Source organism: Lacerta agilis, chromosome 14 (assembly GCF_009819535.1).
Source record: "Lacerta agilis isolate rLacAgi1 chromosome 14, rLacAgi1.pri, whole genome shotgun sequence".
NCBI lineage: Eukaryota > Metazoa > Chordata > Lepidosauria > Squamata > Lacertidae > Lacerta > Lacerta agilis.
In genome coordinates this window covers 19,503,226-19,524,021 of record NC_046325.1, presented here as the reverse complement: position 1 = coordinate 19,524,021, position 20,796 = coordinate 19,503,226, and the positions used below count along the sequence as shown (strand labels likewise).

The following is a 20,796-nucleotide window of genomic DNA, read 5'->3' as shown; positions in this document are numbered from 1 at the left end:
TCCTGGTCACTGTGTAGTGTCTGTGACATGCATTTGTCTTAGTTGAGATCCCACCCCCCATAGTTTCTGTTCTACAGATTTGCAGCTTGATAGTTTGATACCAACGTTGTCCGGCTAGTTTCATCCCAGCGAAACATGGCACTTCATTACATATGGCTGAATTTCTCCCTTCCTGTGTTCATTTACTCTACAAACAGACAGACCAACATCCATTTCTAACCCACATGTGTCAAAGGCATCTCCGAAAACCAATCCAGGAGACAAAATATTAGCAGTGACTTTTTCAAGGGATGGGTAGAGGGAAACAGGGACTGTCTCGGATAAAGACCAACAGTTGAAGCATACCTGTGGGGTTTTCTTGTTGGTTGGGTGTTCAAACAGGGGCTGGCTACCAACTACTGCTCATGTTCACAGAACTGCTCATGACACAAGCCACCAGGATATTCTCCCACGAAGGATCTACCACCTATGTCTAAATTACTTGGGAACTGGGGAAATGGTCGATTGTTACATAGAAAAGTACCCTTTTAATTTCGACAGGTTGAGTTACATTTATCTTTTACCGATCTGTATTTCATTTCATTTCTCTGTTATTCCTCTGGATTCTTTCTACTGCCATCCGCTAATCCTATGTACTAATATTGACCTCCTGCTCTGAGAGCTATGATCCTTATGTAACCAAAATGGCATTATCCACCCACAGCAGGGGTGGTACTGGCAGGTTTGAAGGCACTCAGAATTTTGCAGAACAACAACAACAACAAAAAGTACAGTAGCCACAGAATGCTGATTGGCTGTTGGGTGGGGAAGGACAGAAGACAGATGGAATGGAGTAGCCCTGAAAGAAGGTGTGCCTGGCTGGCTGGCACCTGTGGCAGAGGAAACCTCTCCGGCACCCGGGGCAGCGCAGCTGGTACAGAGTGTGCATGTGTGGCATCCCACGCATGCGCTCTCCGTACAGAACGCCGCACATGCGCAGTCCATATGGGCTGCTGCTTGCACGGTGACTGTACAAGGTGCCACGTGAGCGCCATCCCGTACAGATGGCACGTGAGTGCGGCAGCCTGTACAGACACTGCTCTACAGCTGGGGGGAGGCAGGGGCCATCTTGTCACACCTCCCAGAGTGGAACCCCTGGCTGGCACATTGAAGAACACCCCTTGCAGATCCATGTGCTCTGTTCTTATTTTAATGGCTCTTCTCCCTTCTTCTGTTTCTGTTTCCTCTTTCAGTTACACCTTGTTTCTCTTCACTTATTGAACAAAAACAGGGTGATCTTTCAGATGGTGGCAAAGCTGTTTAAAATATTCAGAGGTGATACGCTTCTGAACACTAGTTGTTGGAAATCGTAGGTGGGAAGAGCTGCTGTTGCAAGCTTCCCCTGGGCATCAACTGAGTGCCATGATGAGATCGAGATGTTGGTCTAGATGGGCCACTGGCCAGGTCCAGCAGGGCTCTTCTTCTGTCCTTGATGTCCTCTGCTTCAGGCTCAGCCTACAAAAGACCAGGGTCCGGTCACTGTGAGCTGGTTGATCCAACCTGTCTATCGACACAAGGTGGCCATTCTGAAGCCCCAAGTGTGCAGGCAGCATGGGTCACCAAAGGCTGTGGGTCAAGAGCAGGAGAAGAAGTAGAAGCAAGGGAGTGGCAGAACTGGCACTCAAGAGATGGGCATCACCGCCACCATGGGCTGCTTTCTCAGCCATGGTGCGCTGAATCCAGTTCATGTAGGAAGTCACCCGTGTGTGGATTCCAGGACGCTTGGGCTTTGCACAGTCCACCCCAAAGCTCACCACTCCAGCCAGGAACCAGGTGCCATTCTGCTTGCAAGCTAAAGGCCCCCCAGAATCACCCTAGAGAGAAGGAGAGAGAAAGACAAGGAAATATAATATATTGCCTTATAAAAGGCCAGCCTTTTGTGCATTCATTCATTCATTCATTCATTCATTCATTCGTTTTCCAGTATTTGTAGACCTCTTTTCACTACTGTGTAATCTAGCCCAATATTGTCTACCCTGGCTGGCAGCAGCACCTCTCCAGGGTCTCAGGCAAGGGACTTTCTTATCACTTGCTGCCTGATCCTTAAAGTGGATATTGTTGTTGTTTAGTCAATTAGTTTTGTCCGACTCTTCGTGACCCCATGGACCAGAGCACGCCAGGCACTCATGTCTTCCACTGCCTCCTGGAGTTTGCAACCACTGTCCAACCATCTTGTCCTCTGTCATCCCCTTCTCCTTGTGCCCTCAATCTTACCCAACATCAGAGTTTTTTCCAGAGAGCCTTCTCTTCTCATGAGGTGGCCAAAGTATTGGAGCCTCAGCTTCAGAATCTGTCCTTCCAGTGAGCACTCAGGGTTGATTTCCTTCAGAATGGATAGGTTTGATCTTTTTGCAGTCCATGGGACTCCCCCAGCATGACAATTCAAAAGCATCAATTCTCCAGCGATCAAAGTGGAGATATCAAGGGCATTTTTGTATGTGATTTTCACTAACATACATAATGCACATCAATCTCTGACTTTTGTCTTCTGGGTTTCTGGGGGTTTTTCCTGTTGTTATTCTGTCTCTCACAGCTACAATAAACCTACCATTGCAATTATGGACCGGTCATTTCTTCGTCAGAAGGCAAACAGGCAAATTTAGCAGGGGATCAAATACTTTCCCCCCTCACTGTATGCATCTATAGGCACATTTTACCCTAGTATATGCATTTTTGCGCATATTGCTTGGCTGGAGAACTACATTTCAGTCCACATATTGTTTCAGATGATGCAAATTTGGCAACTTTAAATACCAGTGGAATCAGATTTCTCCCCCATCTCTAGTTCCAATGGCAGCCCTGTTTAGGGAAGTTTTTAATGTGTGATATTTTAATGTATTTTTAATCTTTGTTGGAAGCTGCCCAGAGTGGCTGGGGAGACCCAGCCATTTGGTGGGATACAAATAAATTTATTATTATTATTATTATTATTATTATTATTATTATTATTATTTGCAATATCTGAATTTGCAGTATTAAGCACTCATCTGGAAACACCCACTGTCCCTCTTGCATTGGAAGGCTCCAAGATCTTGAGATAAACCTCTTGCAGAAACCAGGGGTGCTTCCAGACAACCTCTTCATTGAGCATTCTCATCCTGCTTCCTCTGCAGGGAGATTAGACGATGTTGGCTATTTAATGAGCAACCATTCTGATTTGTCTGCAGGGAGACTAGACAAGGTTGCTTCGATGCAAGTGTTATATCCCACACTTCCCAGTGCATATCCCCATCGCTTTCTTGATCGCAAAGTCTGATAGTGTTTAGAGAAAACTCCCAATCAATAATAATTGTACCACCTGAATTTGCCAGTATGTGACTTGAATTCCCACTTAAAAGCAGTGGCTTGTCTGGAAGTGGCCCAAAGATCCACTTTTCTTGGCATCTGTATTTTTAAGGACTGAACTGTTGAACTGAAGCCAGCTTCTGGCTCTGCCCTGTTTCTATCCTAATCGACAGTCACCCTCTCATCCTAGCTGCCAGTTCCTTCCTCCCTGACCCCTCCCCAGTTTCCATTGCCCTTAATCTACTGCTCTGGTCCGCAATTACTTGGCAAGTGTCTTTATTTCCATCTGGGTACCCAGCACAGATCATGTCCTTGTAGATCAACCGGTGGCCCAGAGGCACAGTCTCGGTGCCATTGGAGTCCTCGTGGAACATCTGATCACATTCCTCAGTGCCTAGGATTGGCACTTCCAGCTCCTGCAACGTCCGAGCCATGAAGTAGCCTAAGACAAGGAAAGCAAAGGACCCAGATCAGCCACAGACTTAATGTCTCTTAGAAGGATATACCATTTAGACCAGGCGTAGGGAACCCTTTTTTCAGCCCAAATGCAATTCCCCTTTGGGCAAATTCCGGTCATAGTCAGAGTAGACCCATTTAAATTAATGGACATGACCAACTCATGTCAATGGGCTGCCTTGAAGCAGATGGCACTACAACCCGTTCTTACCGTCTGCGGAGATGAGGCCCCAGCCAGTAACCCAACACGCCATCCCTACAGGGAAGGTGCCAGGATCCGAAGAGCTCGGAAGGCAGATAGGGGAGATGGTTCGGGAGTAATTGACTGCCTCCTTCAGCTGCATGAGGGCGATATCAGCACTAAGTCCTTCTCCAGCATAAGACGGGTGCACTATGATCCGGCTGACAGCAGAGGAGACCATGCTGGGTGCAGGCTTGGGGAGCTCGTATTCTCCCAAATTTACTCGGAATTCGGGTAGGTTCAGTGGCCTGTGAGAGACAAGGAACAATAAGCACCCTGTGCGGTAGGAAGGCCTGGATTCAAATCCTACCTCAGCCCTGATGAAAGGCATTCTCTAATCCTACTCTGCCTCACAGGTTTGCCTGGTGGGTAACGTGGGGTTATTAACGATCAAGCACTTTTCACCCTAAGGCTGCAATCCTATAGCCACCTGGCAGGGAGGAAGCCCAGAGCCAGTCCTACCATTTGGTAGAGTGAGGCAGCTGCCTTGGGCAGATTATTTCAGCTGTAATTAAAGGGCAGCAATTGAAAGTTAGGACATTTGTTCTTATGGCATTTTTACTCCTACACAGAGTACTTTTGGGGCCATATTTACACCATACTTGTAAAGTGCTATGTTATCACTTTAAATAGTCGTGGCTTCCCCCTCACAGAGCTACAATTCTCAGAATGATTGATCCCTCTTCCCAGGGAACTCTGGGAACTGTAGCTCCATGAGGGAAATAAGGGCCTCTTACCAGTGCTGTTTTTTCTCAAAAAGGAGTTGCCAGAGCTCACCATGAATTTCTTCCTTGTTCTCGTAGAATAGCAATGGCACCCACCTGAGAGATGGTGCCAGAACTGAACTCCAGTGAGCTCTGACTGGGGGCGGGGGGGGGGGTGCCCTTCTCCTAACTTCTCTCAGCACGCTCAATAAACTACAGCTTCAAAAACAAAATGTTTAAAGTGATATAATCATGTTTGACTGTATTGTGTCGGTGTGGTCTAAAATGCTGCCCTAGGTTCCTTCGAGAGGAAAGGTGGGGTATAATCAATCAATTAAAAAATTAAATAACTGAACTGACTTGACTTGGGGAAGGAGGGAGTTGCCCTTTGCTGTGTTGTCTCCCGTCATCCCTGAGAAAACCCAACGGAACTTATGTCTGAGAAGCCATTTATTGGATTCCATGTACGTTGGGTTGACAGGCAGAGAAAACTAATTTGTACAGTTTTGTTCTCATCGTCCTCTTCCCTGCTGAGTTCTCTAAGGGCATCGCTGAGAGTGAGGCCAAGAAAGCCGAAAGGCAGGGCAAACCCCCCCCCCCCATTACTGGCTGTAAAAAGGAAGGCAAACAGGCAGGGGGCGCTGGATGAAGTCAATGGGGCAATAACACACACATTCTCAGTAACTGAGATAAAGCAAGGAAGATCAAAAGAGCCAGTCCCATAAATATATTCCTAAATCAGACATGTGCTTCGGGTTCGCTAAAGATTTGTGCCCGATAACAGTTAGTGAGTTGTGGCATGTTGGCATTGCAAGCATCGGATCGGTCCCTTCCTGAATTAATATTGCTCCTTCTCCCTGACACTGTCCTTCTATCGCCCTCTAGTGGGAGCAGTGCAGTCAAGCATGATTCCCTCTCACCCTTCAAAGCAATGAGCAGCCGTCACCACCCACTGGGACGAGATCAGGCTTCCGCCACAAATGTGCAGCCGGTTCCTTCGTATGCTGGCTTGCCACGGCCATTCCCCTTCGTCCGCCTTCTTCCCCCCGATGATCCGAGGGGAGAACACGTGGGGCCGTCCGCAGGCTGCAAAGGAACGGGGGAGAGGCGTCAGACATGGGGCAGAGAGCAGAGGAAAAGCTGGCGAGGAGGATCACCCTCGATGTGGTTTCATTGCAATTCTACGGCAAATGTAAGCCGCAATAAATGTTGCGGCTAATAGTTTTGTCTTCCCAGGGCATAGCTGTATCAGGTGGGAGCGGGCAGCTCTGTGCAGAACTTGCCTGCATGTGTAGGACTGGAATGGCAATAAAACGACACACGGGCGTCGTGCCACTCGCTCTAGTCAGATCACTGTCCTCCTGTTTTTTCCCAGTGGCCTTAGAAATATGTCCATCTTCAAACTGGCGGACCCACCAAAAATTTTCTCTTGGTTGTTGTGGTTTTTTAAAAGGAGAGAGGCAGAAAGAATTGTAGAAAAAGAAAAAAAGAAAAGAAAAAGAGGGGACCCAGGAGGACATTAAACAAGAAGGGGGTCTATCTCTCTGAGTCCAGGGAAATGGAAGCCACTTTTCCAGAGGCATCTCGGAGCCTGATCCCACTGATTTCTTGGAGGAGGGGGGGTATGCGTATCCCTTCCCAGAAATCCTCTCTCACCTCTTTGTGTGGAAGCATTTTCAGCACCTGCAAGAGAAAACGAGACAGGGTCGAATTCTGACTAGCCAAGGAGCCCCGCCCCTCCCTCATTCCTAAATCTGGTCGGTGGTGAAATACCGCTAAGCCTAGGGTGTGGCAGAACACCAAAGAGTTATTTCTTCTCCAGCACTGGATTTCATTCATTCATTCATTCATAATTAAATTTCTATCCCATCTTTCCTCCAAGGAGCTCAAGGTAGTATACATACATGCATGCTTCTCCTCCTCTCCATTTTATCCTCACAACAACCCTGAGAGGTAGGTTAGGCTGAGAGATACTGACTGGTGAAGTGAGCTTCATGACTCGAGTGGGTTCTAGTCTACCGTTCTACACTACACTGACAACAAACAACTCCCTTTCTCTCTGGCATTGCATTACCTAAAAGGGAACACGGAAGAAACCTAAAGCTTCCATGAGGGGTATGGAGACAGAAACCATTTTGGCCCAGCTGAGGCAAATCATCATACGCAAGCATCCCAATATGTCATTTGGGGATTTTATAGCTTCTAGGGTTCCATGCTGTGGCCCATTCCCTTCTCATAAGAAGACCCCTGCTGGATCAGGGCAATGGCCCACCTAGTACAGCATCCTGTTTTCACATTGGGCAGTTCTCTGTGGGAAGCCTAAAAGCAATACTTCACCTGAGATTCCCAGCAACGGTACTCAGAGGTATCCTGCCTCCAACAATGGAGAGAGAGAATAGACATTGTGGCTAGCTCAGTTGGTAGAGCATGAGACTCTTCATCTCAGGGTCATGGGTTCAAGCCCCACATTGGGCAAAAGGGTCTGCATTGCAGGGGGTTGGAATATATGACCCTTGTGGTCCCTTCCAACTCTACAGTTCTATGATTCTGTGCTCCATGAAATTGGTCTGATCTTCTTTAAAGCCATCCAAGTCGGTGGTCAACACTACTTCTGAAGTTTAAATATGTGTCATGTGGAGAAGTCCTTTCTTCTGTGTGTCCCAAATCTTCCAATATACTTCTTGAAGTAGCCTTGCTCCCAGATCCTTCCACCTCACAACCTACCAGAGCCCCCCAACTCCTCTCCCATAGAACTGGATCATTCCTATCCAAAGAAAAGCAGAATGGACAGCCCAGGTGAGACGCGCAAGAACTGCCCCCCTCTGGGAAAGAACAGGTCTTGTTCTCACATCCCCGGGTTGGTTAAAGGTTAAAAAAAGGTAAAGGACACCTGGAGAGTTAAGTCCAGTCAAAGGTGACTATGGGGTTGTGTGGCGCTCATCTCACTTTCAGGCAGAGGGAGCCGGCGCTTGTCCACAGATAGCTTTCTGGGTCATGTGGCCAGCATCTGTCGCAACGGAAAACCGTGACAGAAACCAGAGTGAATGGAAATGCTGTTTACCTTCCCACCACAGTGGTACCTATTTATCTACTTGCACTGGAGTGCTTTCGAACGGCTAGGTTGGCAGGAGCTGGGACAGAGGGGGATTCGAACACCGACCTTCTGATTGACAAGTCCAAGAGGCTCAGCGCCAGCCCCCACCAGCCCCCCCCCTCCACACAGACAGTCTGGTGGCTCACCTCTCAGCAGCAGCAGCAGCAGCACAATCTGGGAACAGCAGAATCTCAGCATGATAATCCTGCTCTGAGGTCAACGAGGGAAGGAGAGAGCGCTGGGCTTGATTGCTGAAGCACCCTTGGCACAAAACTCAGAGCAGCCTCTTGGTGTCACTGAGTACCAAAAAGGCTGCCAAGTAGCTAAATCCAAGCTGTTGGGTGCTGCCGTCCACCACCCACCTACAGCCACCCAGTGAAGCCAGCTCAGCTGCCTACTTTTCACCACTGGGAGAGCGAGGCTCCCTAGCCCTTTCCATCTCCACCACTGTCCCTCTAGTTGGGGAGCAAGGGCTAGTGAGCTCTTAGTTCATGAAACATGTGCACACCTACCTGCTTGCATGCACAGATGTGTGCCTATTGTAGGATTGCCACAAGCTACGAAGGATGGGGTTCCTATTTCTTTAAAGTTGTGGAACAGAGAATTTCAGTAGGCGTAGTTCACTATTCAACAGAGAGGGGAAAGCTGCTCTGCACGCCCACAGAAATTCTTCCTTCAACATTATACAAAGCTACACATTTGTTCCTGGGCTCCATTCAAGTTGTTGCGACTGACCTTTGAATGGTTTGTGATATGGGCACTCAGAGGACCAATTGTTCCTGGAACCCTATGCCCAGGGCCCAAATTTCATAGTGATGGTTTTGAGGCACCCCGAAAAAGCAAAGAAATGACTTCTCCACCAAATGTTGCAACTCCTAATAATAATTATTATTGTTATTTATTTATACCCCACCCATCTGGCTGGGTTTCCCCAGCCACTCTGGGCGGCTTCCAACAGAACATTAAAATGCAATAATCTATTAAACATTAAAAGCCTCCCTAAATAGGGCTGCCTTCAGATGCCTTCTAAAAGTCTGGTAGTTGTTTTTCTCTTTGACATTTCTCTTTGACATTCCCACCCCTGGAAGAGGGTCTGCCCCAAGCTAGTCAATCCCCTTTTCTCTAGAAGAACAGAAAATCACCACTTACCGGTAAGTACAGTACAGAATTCCAGTACTAATACTGGCTTAAAGCAGGGGGCGAAGGTTGTCCCTGTATTCAGCCATCAGGTTTTATTGGTATTACCTGTGTTCTTTCTCTGGATGCTTTCTCCTATACAGCTAACCAACATGGTGCCCTTGTGACAATGTTAGACTACAACTCCCATCAACCCAAGCCAGCATTGCCAATAGTCAGAAATTATGGGAGTTGTAGTCAATAAAACATTTGGAAGGCACATTGGCTACCTTGCATTGATTTGTGTTTGTTCCTTTAAAACTCTGGTTCCTCCTTACATTTCCAGATATTTTATTTTTCAAATCAAGCTCAGTTGCTTCTCATCTGTCGAGCAAAACAACGTGAGGAAGAAGGCAATACACAGATCGGTCCCCCACTGGAAGCTCAGTCTTCGAGGGTCAGCATTCAGACCTTCTGAGCTTTCTCTGAGGACAGGCCAACTTGCACGGCAAAGCAAGATGGCCACAGTGAAACACATTGGGTGAAGGTAGGGTGGGTCACAAAACGACATTGGTTAAGGCCAGGAGAAGGAGTGGAATCAAGAGGGTAGCCAAACTGGTATGGACATCAGTGGCTGCTGATTTCTCATGCATGGTTTGTTCAATCCAATCCATGAAAGAGGTGACTTGGGTGTAGATGCCGGGTTGAGAACCTTTCACACAACCAAATGTTATGCTCACTCCAGTCAGGAACCAGATATCATTCTGCTGACAGACTAGAGGTCCTCCTGAGTCGCCCTGCCAAGAAAAGGAGACATGGTCTCCATTACTCTCTTGAAAAGAGGCAACAAAATGCAGAGAGGGTTTGATAACCTGAAACAAATTGCATGGACATGTTTATTTATCACATTGGTGTCCATTCCTGTTTCTCGTTTTTCCAGTCTGAACTTCAGTTCTCCACATTTCCACATCAGCTTGCAATAATAACAGTAAAACTGAAGTCCTCACGAAATTTAATCAGCATTTGAGAGCAAATTTCTCCTGATATGCATCTTTCTGTACACAATTTTCCTTAATATGCACATTTTTGCAAAGCAATTGCCTCTGATACACATTGGTACCTTGGTAGTCAAATGCCTTAGTTGTCAAACAAATCGGCTCCCAAACGTCACAAAGTGAAAGTTCCGGTTTGCGAACATTTTTTGGAAGCCAAATGTCCGGCGTGGCTTCCGCTTGAGTGCAGGAAGCTTCTGCAGCCAATCGGAAGCCGTGCCTTGGTTTTTGAACCGTTTCGGGAGTCGAACAGACTCCCGGAACGAATTAAATTCAAGACATGTGAATCCATATTTTACATGTTATTTTGATTAACGTATGTATCAACATGCACACTTTGCCTTAGCACATGCAGTTTTGTACATATTACTTGACTGGGTAAATACACTGCCAAAAAAGCCCCCCAAAAACCCAGTATATATTTCAAAGGATGGCTGTGATGTTTTGCAAAGTGCAAATTAGGTAAGCTGTGCCTTAAATGCGAACCAATTTTTTAAAAAAATCCCCTTCTCTATCCTAACACACTGGCATTATATTATGTGACATTGCTGCTACTCTTTGAGATAATATAGGATCAACACCACTGCCTGTATTTCTGGACTCTCTTGGAGTGTGGTGGGATGGCACTGTCATGATACATACCGCAAAATTTACCACTACACCACTGTCTATATTTTCCAGGGCTGGACACTGCTACTGAAAACAAGTTTTGGTTTGGCTGTGATCACCACAAACTGACATTTCTGCCATCGCAGCCTCACAGGCTGCTCCTGTCCCCACCCCTGCAATATCCTACATCATTGTTATAATACTCTGGTTCATGATTCTTACAAAGCAGGCATCCTTCCCAACTTCTGAATGCCCGGCACAGATCATGTCATCATAGATGAATCTGTAGTCCTTAGGGATGGTCTTGTCACTACTTATGTTGTGATAGATTCCATTGCAGTCTTCAGGTTCTACAATCAGCACTTCCACCTTCTGTAGGGTCCGAGCAACTAGGGAGACTTGGGCAAAAGAAAGGAAGCACAGAGATAAGGCACAGTCTCAAATTTCACCGGACAACATTCATTACGGCCTTGCTGGCTTTTAAGAGCCGACCATCACATAGTTTGCTGGTTCAGAACACAAAGTTGCCCAGCTTGTAAACGATGGGCATGTTCTGAATCAGGTTTCATTCCCCACAAAAAAAATTCTGCAGCTCAGTGATACAGACCACACTAGCTCTTTCATCAAATCACAGCAAAGTGATTTAGCAGTGATACCTGCATTGCAAGGGGATGGACTAGGACTCTTTGGGTCCCTTCCAACTCTACTATTTTATGGTTCTATTAGGAACCAACTTGGTGGTCAATAGCACCTCCACCAGGCTGGAAAGCCAGCTCACTAGCTGTGCAACTACGCCCCTGAGAAGTGAGGGAAAGGCCAGAAGAGGAGGTGGCCTGTATTCACCTGCATCCTTTGGGACACGCTCTCTGCCAAGGCCAGGTGGAACTTAGACTGGCTTCAGGGTGAGGTTCAAGCTGGGTACCAGGCAGCATCAAAGCTGAATGCAGGGACTCAGGCTATGCTCTACAACCACAAAGCTGCTATGTTGATTCAGGAGGGAGCAAGCCGAGTCTCAGCCCTCTAGAACAGCAGCACAGCTGAGTCTTCATGATGAACCCCACACATCCTGGAAGAGGCTACCTTGCTTAAAAGAGACCAGCTCTCTCCACTACCCTCTTGCTGTGATGAGGTTGGGCGAGTCTCTGTTCAGGCTGGGCCCTCCGTGGAGTCTTCCCAGTCCAAAGATGGCAGTGCCACCTCCTTTGGATGGGGTCGTGCTGGCCCTACAGGTTCCTCTGGTAGAACTGCTTCTGGGGTGCACTTGAAGAGGACACTGAAACCTGGTCCCTGACACTTTTCTACCATGCTTTCCCCTACTTGTGATCATTGTTATGTGGGCGCTCCTGTCATCTTCCCAACTTCTTATCAACACAGTTTCCTGTCTTCCTAGTCAATATGAATCCCAGCCTCCTGCCTAAACCCTTCTTCTACCCTAAAGCCACAAAGCAGCGCCACCATCTCCAATAAACAGCCTGACTTAACGAGACCCCAAGCTCATTCTTACCTCCTTTAAAGGGGACGCCCCAGCCAGCAATCCAGCACAGCATCTGTCCGTAGAAGACAAATGGTTGAAAAGTATTTGGGAGGCAGACAGGCGAAATCATTCTGGAAAAATCCACTGGGTTTGCCAGCTGCACCAGAGCAATATCGGCACTAAGGCCAACTCCAGCATAAAATGGGTGCACTATGATCTTGCTGACATTGGCTGGGAACATGGCAGCCGTGGGTGCAGGGAGCTCATATTCCCCCAGGTTTACTCTGTACTCACGTACATTCAGTGGCCTGTGGGAGACAAGGAGCAATCAGTGACTTGCGCAGTGGGAAGACTTGTGTTCAAATCCTTACTCAGCTCTGAAGTTCACTAGGAATCCTTTGGAAAGGAGCCCACTCTGTCTTCAGAGGGTTGTTGGGAAGCTAATCATCAAGTAGTTTCCTCAGAAGAAAACCCATCCTCCTCGCCCCCCCCCCCACAAGATTTACTTCCATCGAAACAGGCTTAGATATTCAGAGAAAAATGGATGCAGTACCCAAGCGCTGTTCCTGGTTTCTGACACATGCTCTAAACCATTACAATACACCAAATAAGGATTTAAATCAAGCAGACACTGTGGACTCTCCTTCCTGAGAGGTTTTTAAGCAGAGGTTGGATGGCCATCTGCCATGGATGTTTTAGCTGAGATTGGACCAGATGAGATTGGACCAGGGGGTTGGACCAGATGACCCTGAGTGTCCCTTCCAACTCCACAATTCTGTGAATCAGTTGCCAGCATAATAGTGTTAATTCTGCATTTGATATGATGAACTCTTAACTGTGAGTAACTATTATAACCACTATTAATGTTGTATTTTATTAACGTGAATTACCGGTAATATTACTCTCTAGAGAGTCACATTTCAAGTTGTTAACTCTAATCATAGTTGCCAAAATGTAGTGGTTTCTGGCTAACACAGAGTTAACAGTCCACAGGAAGTACGTTCTGACACTGGATGCTCCACCCACGTATGGGTGTTCCTTTGTGTATGTTGTTGTTGCTTTTGTGTTTTTTCTGTAGGCTGGAGGAAGCAAAATGGAGTGCTCTCCAGGCTGAGACTGTTTCTCATATGTTTGTACAATAAAATGCTTTAGATTAGAGCATCTGTCTCAAGAAGCCTTATTTGAGACATAACATTTTCACTTCGAACATCTCGTTACACATATACTCTGCAAAAGGAAACAGCCAGCAGGAGTTACGCAGAAGAAGTGTGCCGGGCAATTTATGGTTGTTGGCGATCGGCCCGGAGAAGCTGAAGCATTTTTCCTCCTGGCCTGCTGAAAGACAAGTCACAAATTTTGCCATTTGGGGTATCAGCAACATGGATTTCTTGCACTGAAGAATTTCAATGGTGATGCTGAATCGCATTGTGTTGATGATGATTTGTAATCAGGCCCTTCATTCCAAAGGAGCTCAGGGTGGCAAATAGCAAAATGTTAAAACAGTGCAAATTTTAAATCAAGTAAAAGCATTTAAACACAATTTAAAACCGTCTAAAAGAATTTAGAGCCTCTAAGAATCATTTAAAAGCAATGCCATACCCTCATCAAATTCAGGGTTGCCATGACTTGTACCTTTCGGCCATCAAATGCCTGAGTGAACAGGAATGCTTTTAAATTTCAAGTGAAAACCAATACAGAGGGAAACAGGAGCATCTCACCAGGGAGGGCATTCCGCAAATGGGGAACCACCACTGAGAAGTCCCTGTCACACTGTGTCATAGGTCAATGCTAACTGGGCAGCAGCCGGAAGTGGCACTACCAACAGGGCCTCCCTGGCCAATCGTATGGCTCGAGATGGTTGATTAGACAAAAACAAACAAACAACAACAACAACAATTTATTATTTATACCCTGCCCATCTGGCTGGGTTTCCCCAGCCACTCTGGGCAGCTCCCAACCGAATATTAAAAGCACAATACAGCATTAAACATTAAAAACTTCCATAAACAGGGCTGCCTTCAGAAGTCTTTTAAACATGAGATGGTTGCTTATTGCATTGACATCTGATGGGAGGGCATTTCACAGGGCAAGCACCACTACCGAAAAGTCCCTCTGCCTGGTTCCCTGTAACCTCACTTCTTGCAGTGAGGGAACCGCCAGAAGGCCCTCGGTGCTGGACCTGAGTGTCCGGGCTGAAAGATGGGGGTGGAGACACTCCTTCAGGTATACTGGGCCGAGGCCATTTAGGGCTTTAAAGGTCAGCACCAATACTTTGAATTGTGCTCGGAAACGTACTGGGAGCCAATGCAGATCTGTCAGGACCGGTGTTATATGATCTCGGCGGCCACTCCCAGTCACCAGTCTAGCTGCTGCATTCTGGATTAATTGCAGTTTCTGAATCACCTTCAAAGGTAGCCCCAGGTAAAGCGCATTGCAGTAGTCCAAGCGGGAGATAACTAGAGCATGCACCACTCTAGCGAGACAGTCTGCGGGCAGGTAGGGTCTCAGCCTGCATACCAGATGGAACTGGTAGACAGCCGCCCTGGACACAGAATTAACTTGTGCCTCCATGGACAGCTGAGTCCAAAATGACTCCTAGGCTACGCACCTGGTCCTTCAGGGGCACAGTTACCCCATAATGGTTGGCTGCACTGATCTTCCCAACAGGCTGCTTTCGACTCACCCGTCAAAGCAATGGGCAGCTGTCACCACCCACTGGGATGAGATCAGGCTTCCACCGCACACATGTACCCTGTTCCTTCGGATGCTGACGGTCCATGGCCATTCCCCTTCATCAGCTTCCTGCCACCCAGTTAAACGAGCAGTGTGCTTCACTTCAGGTTGGCCACAGGCTGCAGGGAGGAACCAGGAGCAGTCAGAGGGGCAGGGAGCAAAGCTAAGATTGGTGAACACCAGCCCCATGTAGCTATGGACTCACATATCTTCCTCACCTGGTTGAGCAGAATTTTTATTGGTACCTGCAAAAGGAAAGGAGGCAGGAGTCAAGAAGGCAGGGTGGGAAATTGTGAGCATTAAGGTGGAGCAGCGGTGGCTGGTCTCCATTGGGTGGGAGGCAAGGTGGTCAACAGTAGGTGGTGCCAGAACTGGCAGAGCCAACTACAGTAATTTTAATTTTGCCACCAACCTCCTCCCTACTGAGTTCTACAAGGGGCAACACCAAGACTAAAGAGGAGAAAGATGCCAGTTAGTGCTACCTTCAGGACTAGAAGGAAGGGGAATGAGACTTTGTGCTGACCATCAGGCAAGGGCATTTCCCACCTGGCTTGCCCCGCTCTCCAGCTCAGGGGACCCTGGGAGCTTTCAGAATGGAGCTGCTGCCACAGGCATTATGTGTGACTTGTGATGAATGGAGTGGAAGACTATGGGTCACATGGGTGGGGAGTGTGAATGAATTCAAACATGCTTAGTTCATTTTTGGTTGTTAGTTTGCTAATGTTGTTAATACTGCTTTGTGGATGTTGAGTGCTGTAGCGCTTTGAATTTTATAATATGACTTTTATTGTGGTTATGCTGTTTAGCCTCTTTTTTAGTTGTTTTGTTAATAGTGTTTTACAGAAGGCGGTTGTTTTGCTGATTATTTGTCATTATTTACTGATGACTTGTTAATTATTTTATATGATTTATGTTGTAATTGGGATGTTCTGTTATTGTTAATTAATTAAAAAGACGCCTGCTTCTTGGGAGAAAAGCGATGATAAACCTAGTCAGCATCTCAAAAAGCAGAGACATTACCTTGTCGACAAAGATCCATATAGTTAAAGAAGAAGAAGAAGAGAAGAGTTTGGATTTGATATCCCGCTTTTCACTACCCGAAGGAGTCTCAAAGCGGCTAACATTCTCCTTTCCCTTCCTCCCCCACAACAAACACTCTGTGAGGTGAGTGGGGCTGAGAGACTTCAGAGAAGTGTGACTAGCCCAAGGTCACCCAGCAGCTGCATGTGGAGGAGCGGAGACACGAACCCGGTTCCCCAGATTACGAGACTACCACTCTTAACCACTACACCACACTGGCTCTCTAAGCTATGGTTTTCCCAGTAGTGATGTATGGAAGTGAGAGCTGGACCACAAAGAAGGCTGATTGCAGGAGAACTGATGCTTTTGAATTGTGGTGCTGGAGGAGACTCTTGAGAGTCCCATGGACTGCAAAAAGATCAAACCTATCCATTCTGGAGGAAATCAACCCTGAGTGCTCACTGAAAGGACAGATTCTGAAGCTGAGGCTCAAATACTTGGGTCACCTCTTGAGAAGAGAAGGCTCTCTGGGGGAAAAAACTCTGAGGTTGGGTAAGATTGAGGGCACAAGGAGAAGGGGACGACAAAGGACGAGATGGTTGGACAGTGTTATAGAAGCGACCAACATGAATTTGATGAAACTCCGGGAGGCAGTGGAAGACATGAGTGCCTGGCGTGCTCTGGTCCATGGGGTCACGAAGAGTCGGACATGACTAATCAACTAAACAACAACAACAACAACAACAACATTATGTTATTGATATTTATTGTTTGTAAGCCACTTTGTGACTCATGTGAATGAAAAGTGGCATAGGAAGGAAGGAAGGAAGGAAGGAAGGAAGGAAGGAAGGAAGGAAGGAGGCAGGCAGCTGGGGTTTGCCTGAGGGCAGACTGATGTGATGGATAGCCTCCATGGAGATGAGCCCACAGGAACGCCAAGCCTGGTCTATGGTGAAGTGTGGCCATGTCAAGAGCATGACAGAGCAAGCCACTAAAAAGCCACCAATGGCCAAAAGGAGATACCTTGGGTAGCTTCTAACACTGCAATGAATCTGCCTCTGGGGTGTTGATAAGAAACATCTTCTGAGTTCTGTAGTGCAGAAATAGGTGCACAGAGGAAATCCAGACCTCCCAAAAGACATTGAAAGGCAGACCATGTTTTGGTCCAGCTAAGGCTGATCATACGGTACCAGAAAACAGAATTCAAGTCCTCCCACGTTCCAGACTCTGGGCTCCGAATACACAAAGACATCTCTTCTCAATCACACATTTCCCCATGTTAGAGTTGCCAGGCGGATTCTGGCAAGGTCCCAGTGCATTTGATTTCTGCCTGCAAGGGGTTGACAAGTGAAATCTTCCCCAATATTGCATCTCCAAGAGAAAAGCAACCCATTTGAATGTTTGCATAAGATGCAGTGGGTCTGGCAAGGGCAAAAAGTGCTGCCAGAGCAGAGAATATAGTTTAGGTATTTGGGGCCCTGGATCTCATTTCTCAAGCCCCCTTAATTCCCACCAAACTTTCACCCCATCTACTAACACAACTGCTTTAACAACTAGAGTCTGCACCTAGGAATCTGCATATCCCCCGACTTCTAGGGCCTCTTGCTATGACCCACTGTCCTCTCAGTTAAAGTACCCTTGCCCTTTTGCTTCTTCCACTTTGTATCCCAACCCCAATTCCTCCCCCCCCCCAAGAGAATCCAGGAGTCCTGGATCATTCCTTCCCAAAAACGAGTAAAATTGGCAGCTAAGATGGGACATAGAACGGCTGCATCGCCTGGAGGGGGGAAGAGAACAGGGGTAGTTCTCACATTCCCAGGGGACCACACACACAAATATACACCCCTCCTGATCCCTTACCTCTCAGCAACAGGAGGAGCAGCACAAACTGGGAAGAGCAGAAACACAGCATGGTCCGGGCAGCCCTGGATCATCCAACTCTGATGCCAACCAGAGAAGAGACTGCTGGGCTCGGCTGCTTAGTCCAAGCAACCTTTGCAGGATCAGTGCACCAGGGAAGGAGCACAACCCAAGAGCTGGTGGGTATTGTCCTGGTGGAGTCTGCTTAGCTGTTCTTTCAGCATCTATCACCCCATTCACGACATTTATTTGCAGAAATTTCTACATCACCAATAATGAGAAAAAGTTTAATGTTGGTGAACAGCATAAAACAAACAATAAAATATGACAGTAATAATACTGACATATCTCATAGGTGGGGTTTTTAGGAGAAATGAGGCATTATAGAATTTGGGGGAATAATATAAAATTTGGAGGAATGATACAATACAGAATTTGGGGGATGGCTTCTGATCACAGGTTGTGGTCTGCCCTGCCTTCTATTTAGGCCAGCAAAGCACAGCCGCTGTGCTACAAAACCCAACAGGTAAATGATCTTCAGCTCTGCCTGTAGTAGCACCAGTGTAAACTCAACCACCATCCCATCTCCTCCCAGCCTTAATCCACACCCCAACCCTAAAGTTGTCAAGGCCCCCAGCATCCCAAGGCCTGAAGAACAAGGGGGTGGGGCTTGTGGTGTCATGATGAGGCAGAGCCACATCATGTCACAAAGTTGTAAACCCCTGAAAGTCAAAACTCTGCTATAAGGTAACAGCAGCAGGGAACGGGGCAGACAAATCTGTCATTTCAGTTTCTCTCCATCTCTTTTGAAGAGCTGCATCTGACTATTCAGGCAAGTGCAATTTTCAAAGGAGATAGCTGTGTTCCTATTCACATATTGGTTCAGAAACTTCCATTCATTCATTTTTAACCTATCCTTGCTACAGAGTGCACATTTCTACTTATATAGTTGTGCACAATTGTTCCTAGTAGTTGCTTTTGGGTGGTTTACCACTGCTACTGACCCACTCATGGGGGCTATGAGGTCAATTTAGTATCTGTAAGCTGCCTTGAGTCCCATCAGTGAAAAGGGTGGGGTATTAATAATTTTTATTATTATTATTATTATTATTATTATTATTATTATTATTATATTTATGCCATGTTACTGCTCAAACTGAATTGAGCATGCATAAGAGGAGGCTGACTAGATGACCTACAGAGCCCCTTCCAACTCTACAAGTCTATGATTCTTTGATCTCTTCCTGCCTATTTTCTTCTCTCACACATGCAATACACTTCTTTTTGTCACAATTTCCAAGCTACTTGAATCAGGAGTGCCAACTTGATCCCGTAACTGTGGGTGCCCAGGGCCGTGGGTGTCATGCAGCGTGCATGGCCTTGGCACCGAAATTTGTGGGTGCCAGGTCCCTTCATGGGGAATTTTGTGGGTGCTTGGGCACCCAGGGCCCCAGGAGTTGGCACTTATGACTTGAAGTCCAATCTTTATTCCTAACCAACAAAACAATATAGCTGCTTCAAACCAAAGTGGATGTAGTGTGGGTGGAGGAATGGAATGGAGTGATGGGGCAGGACAGGGCATGGTGGACCGAACACCCCACCCCACCTCCCACTGGTCAAATAAAATATTGATTGGACAACATAGTGCCTGCTGGTCCCTGGTGGCGAGACGTGGAGACACATGCAGATATGCCTAGCAGCCATTTGGTCCCATTGCCCAACTTCATTGTATACTTCAAAAGAGTCAATAATTTGTACTATTTTTGGACTATGGAAGGTGGCCTCATGGCTATGACATCAGCCTGATGAACTCCCCCCCCCCGCCCCGTTTTGCCTCATCCCCCTGCTTCATATAACATTTTGCCTGATGAAGAGCTCTGTGGAACCCGAAAGCTTGCCACGCTTCTGTGGTATTTGATTTAATAATGTATTAAGATTTTAGAGGAGCGCAGTTCCTCATGGGGCAACATGGCTACCTTTGTTTTGTTTTTTTACAGAACTTGGTTGAATCTGTATGCAGATTAACATTTTCAAAAGGCATTTCTCCGGATGTTTTCAAATGTACGCTTTGTTGAACCTTGAGCCCTAAATTTAGGGTCAATACTGTGATTGGGTGCTTAAACTGGTTTATTAAGCAGGGTCCTGTGCAGCTCCCTGGCTGGGGTTTCTCCTAGGCTAGAGGAAAAGAGGACGTTGATACATACAACACAATAGAAATAGCAAGTTCCCAGTCACCCGGACAATAGGGAGAAGCAAGTGCAAATCTCACGTGGGATCACAAAGCATACATGTCAGAAAGATTGCCTTTTCCTGACATGCAAGGTTTACACACGCAAGGTTGTGGCAAGGGGAGAGGTGGTGCACAGGTGTTAAGAGAATCCTCACCTCCCTGCAGTCTTAATTGACCACACCTTGGAATAATCCCTTACCACTGCGACTCTAGTAATCTTGTAAAAAGCTGGCCCTTTCTACCTGTCAGTTGGCTGCCGGTATGAGTGAGCTATGGACTCTATGGAGTCCATGAAACACAATGCTACAAAATGGTGGTCCTTCCAAGAAAGGGGGGGGGCTGTCTTTCTCAATATGGCAGCAGCCTCAGCCCCCAGTTACATAACGATCCTTGCGCTTGACCGCCTCATCCCAGTGGTCGTTGGGCAGCCTCCCTTGCCTCAGGGATGCGGAAACGACCTTCCTAAGATGGCTCCCGGCGATCGCCGTTTCTATCCTGCCTAGTAAGGCTTGCTGTTTAACAGGGTTAAAACGCCAGAGATAAGGATTAAATGCTTCCCCGGAGACCAGAGAGACGCAGGAGCCTTGACAGACAGATAGCATGACGGCAACCTTTGACCTCCCCCAAACTGCCGGAAGCAAGCCCCCGCGCTGCCGCCCCATAAAATGGGGCTTGGGAAGAGGAGAACTACGTGCAGAGGAGACCTTCTCAGCATGGCTGCGTTTGAGCGCGCCCTTCGCAAGATGGCAGCGATTCCTGTCATAACCCGCCTGCCTCGCCCCGCCCGCACCACCACCACCACTCTCCGCTCTCTCTTTTATCTCTATGGTTCTTCCTCGAGCGTCCCTTTGACTTAGTTGTCTATGGTCTTCCGCACCCAATC

The 20,796-nt window shown here is 47.1% G+C and overlaps 1 protein-coding gene across 1 annotated transcript; it reads right to left on the bottom strand.

Annotated features, from left to right (window-relative positions):
- Nucleotides 1-1,138: 1,138 nt before the first annotated feature.
- Nucleotides 1,139-20,710, bottom strand: LOC117057550 (prostasin-like). Its single transcript, XM_033168399.1, has 13 exons — nt 20,618-20,710; nt 17,684-17,944; nt 15,022-15,048; nt 14,754-14,922; nt 12,028-12,378; nt 11,440-11,462; nt 10,819-10,994; nt 7,966-8,029; nt 6,382-6,408; nt 5,646-5,811; nt 3,992-4,269; nt 3,588-3,766; nt 1,139-1,853 (listed from the first exon to the last, which is right to left on the bottom strand). Exons 2-13 carry the CDS (start codon nt 17,733-17,735, stop codon nt 1,596-1,598), a joined length of 1,770 nt encoding a protein of 589 aa, XP_033024290.1. The 5' UTR covers nt 17,736-17,944; nt 20,618-20,710; the 3' UTR covers nt 1,139-1,595.
- Between the last annotated feature and the right edge of the window lie 86 nt (nt 20,711-20,796).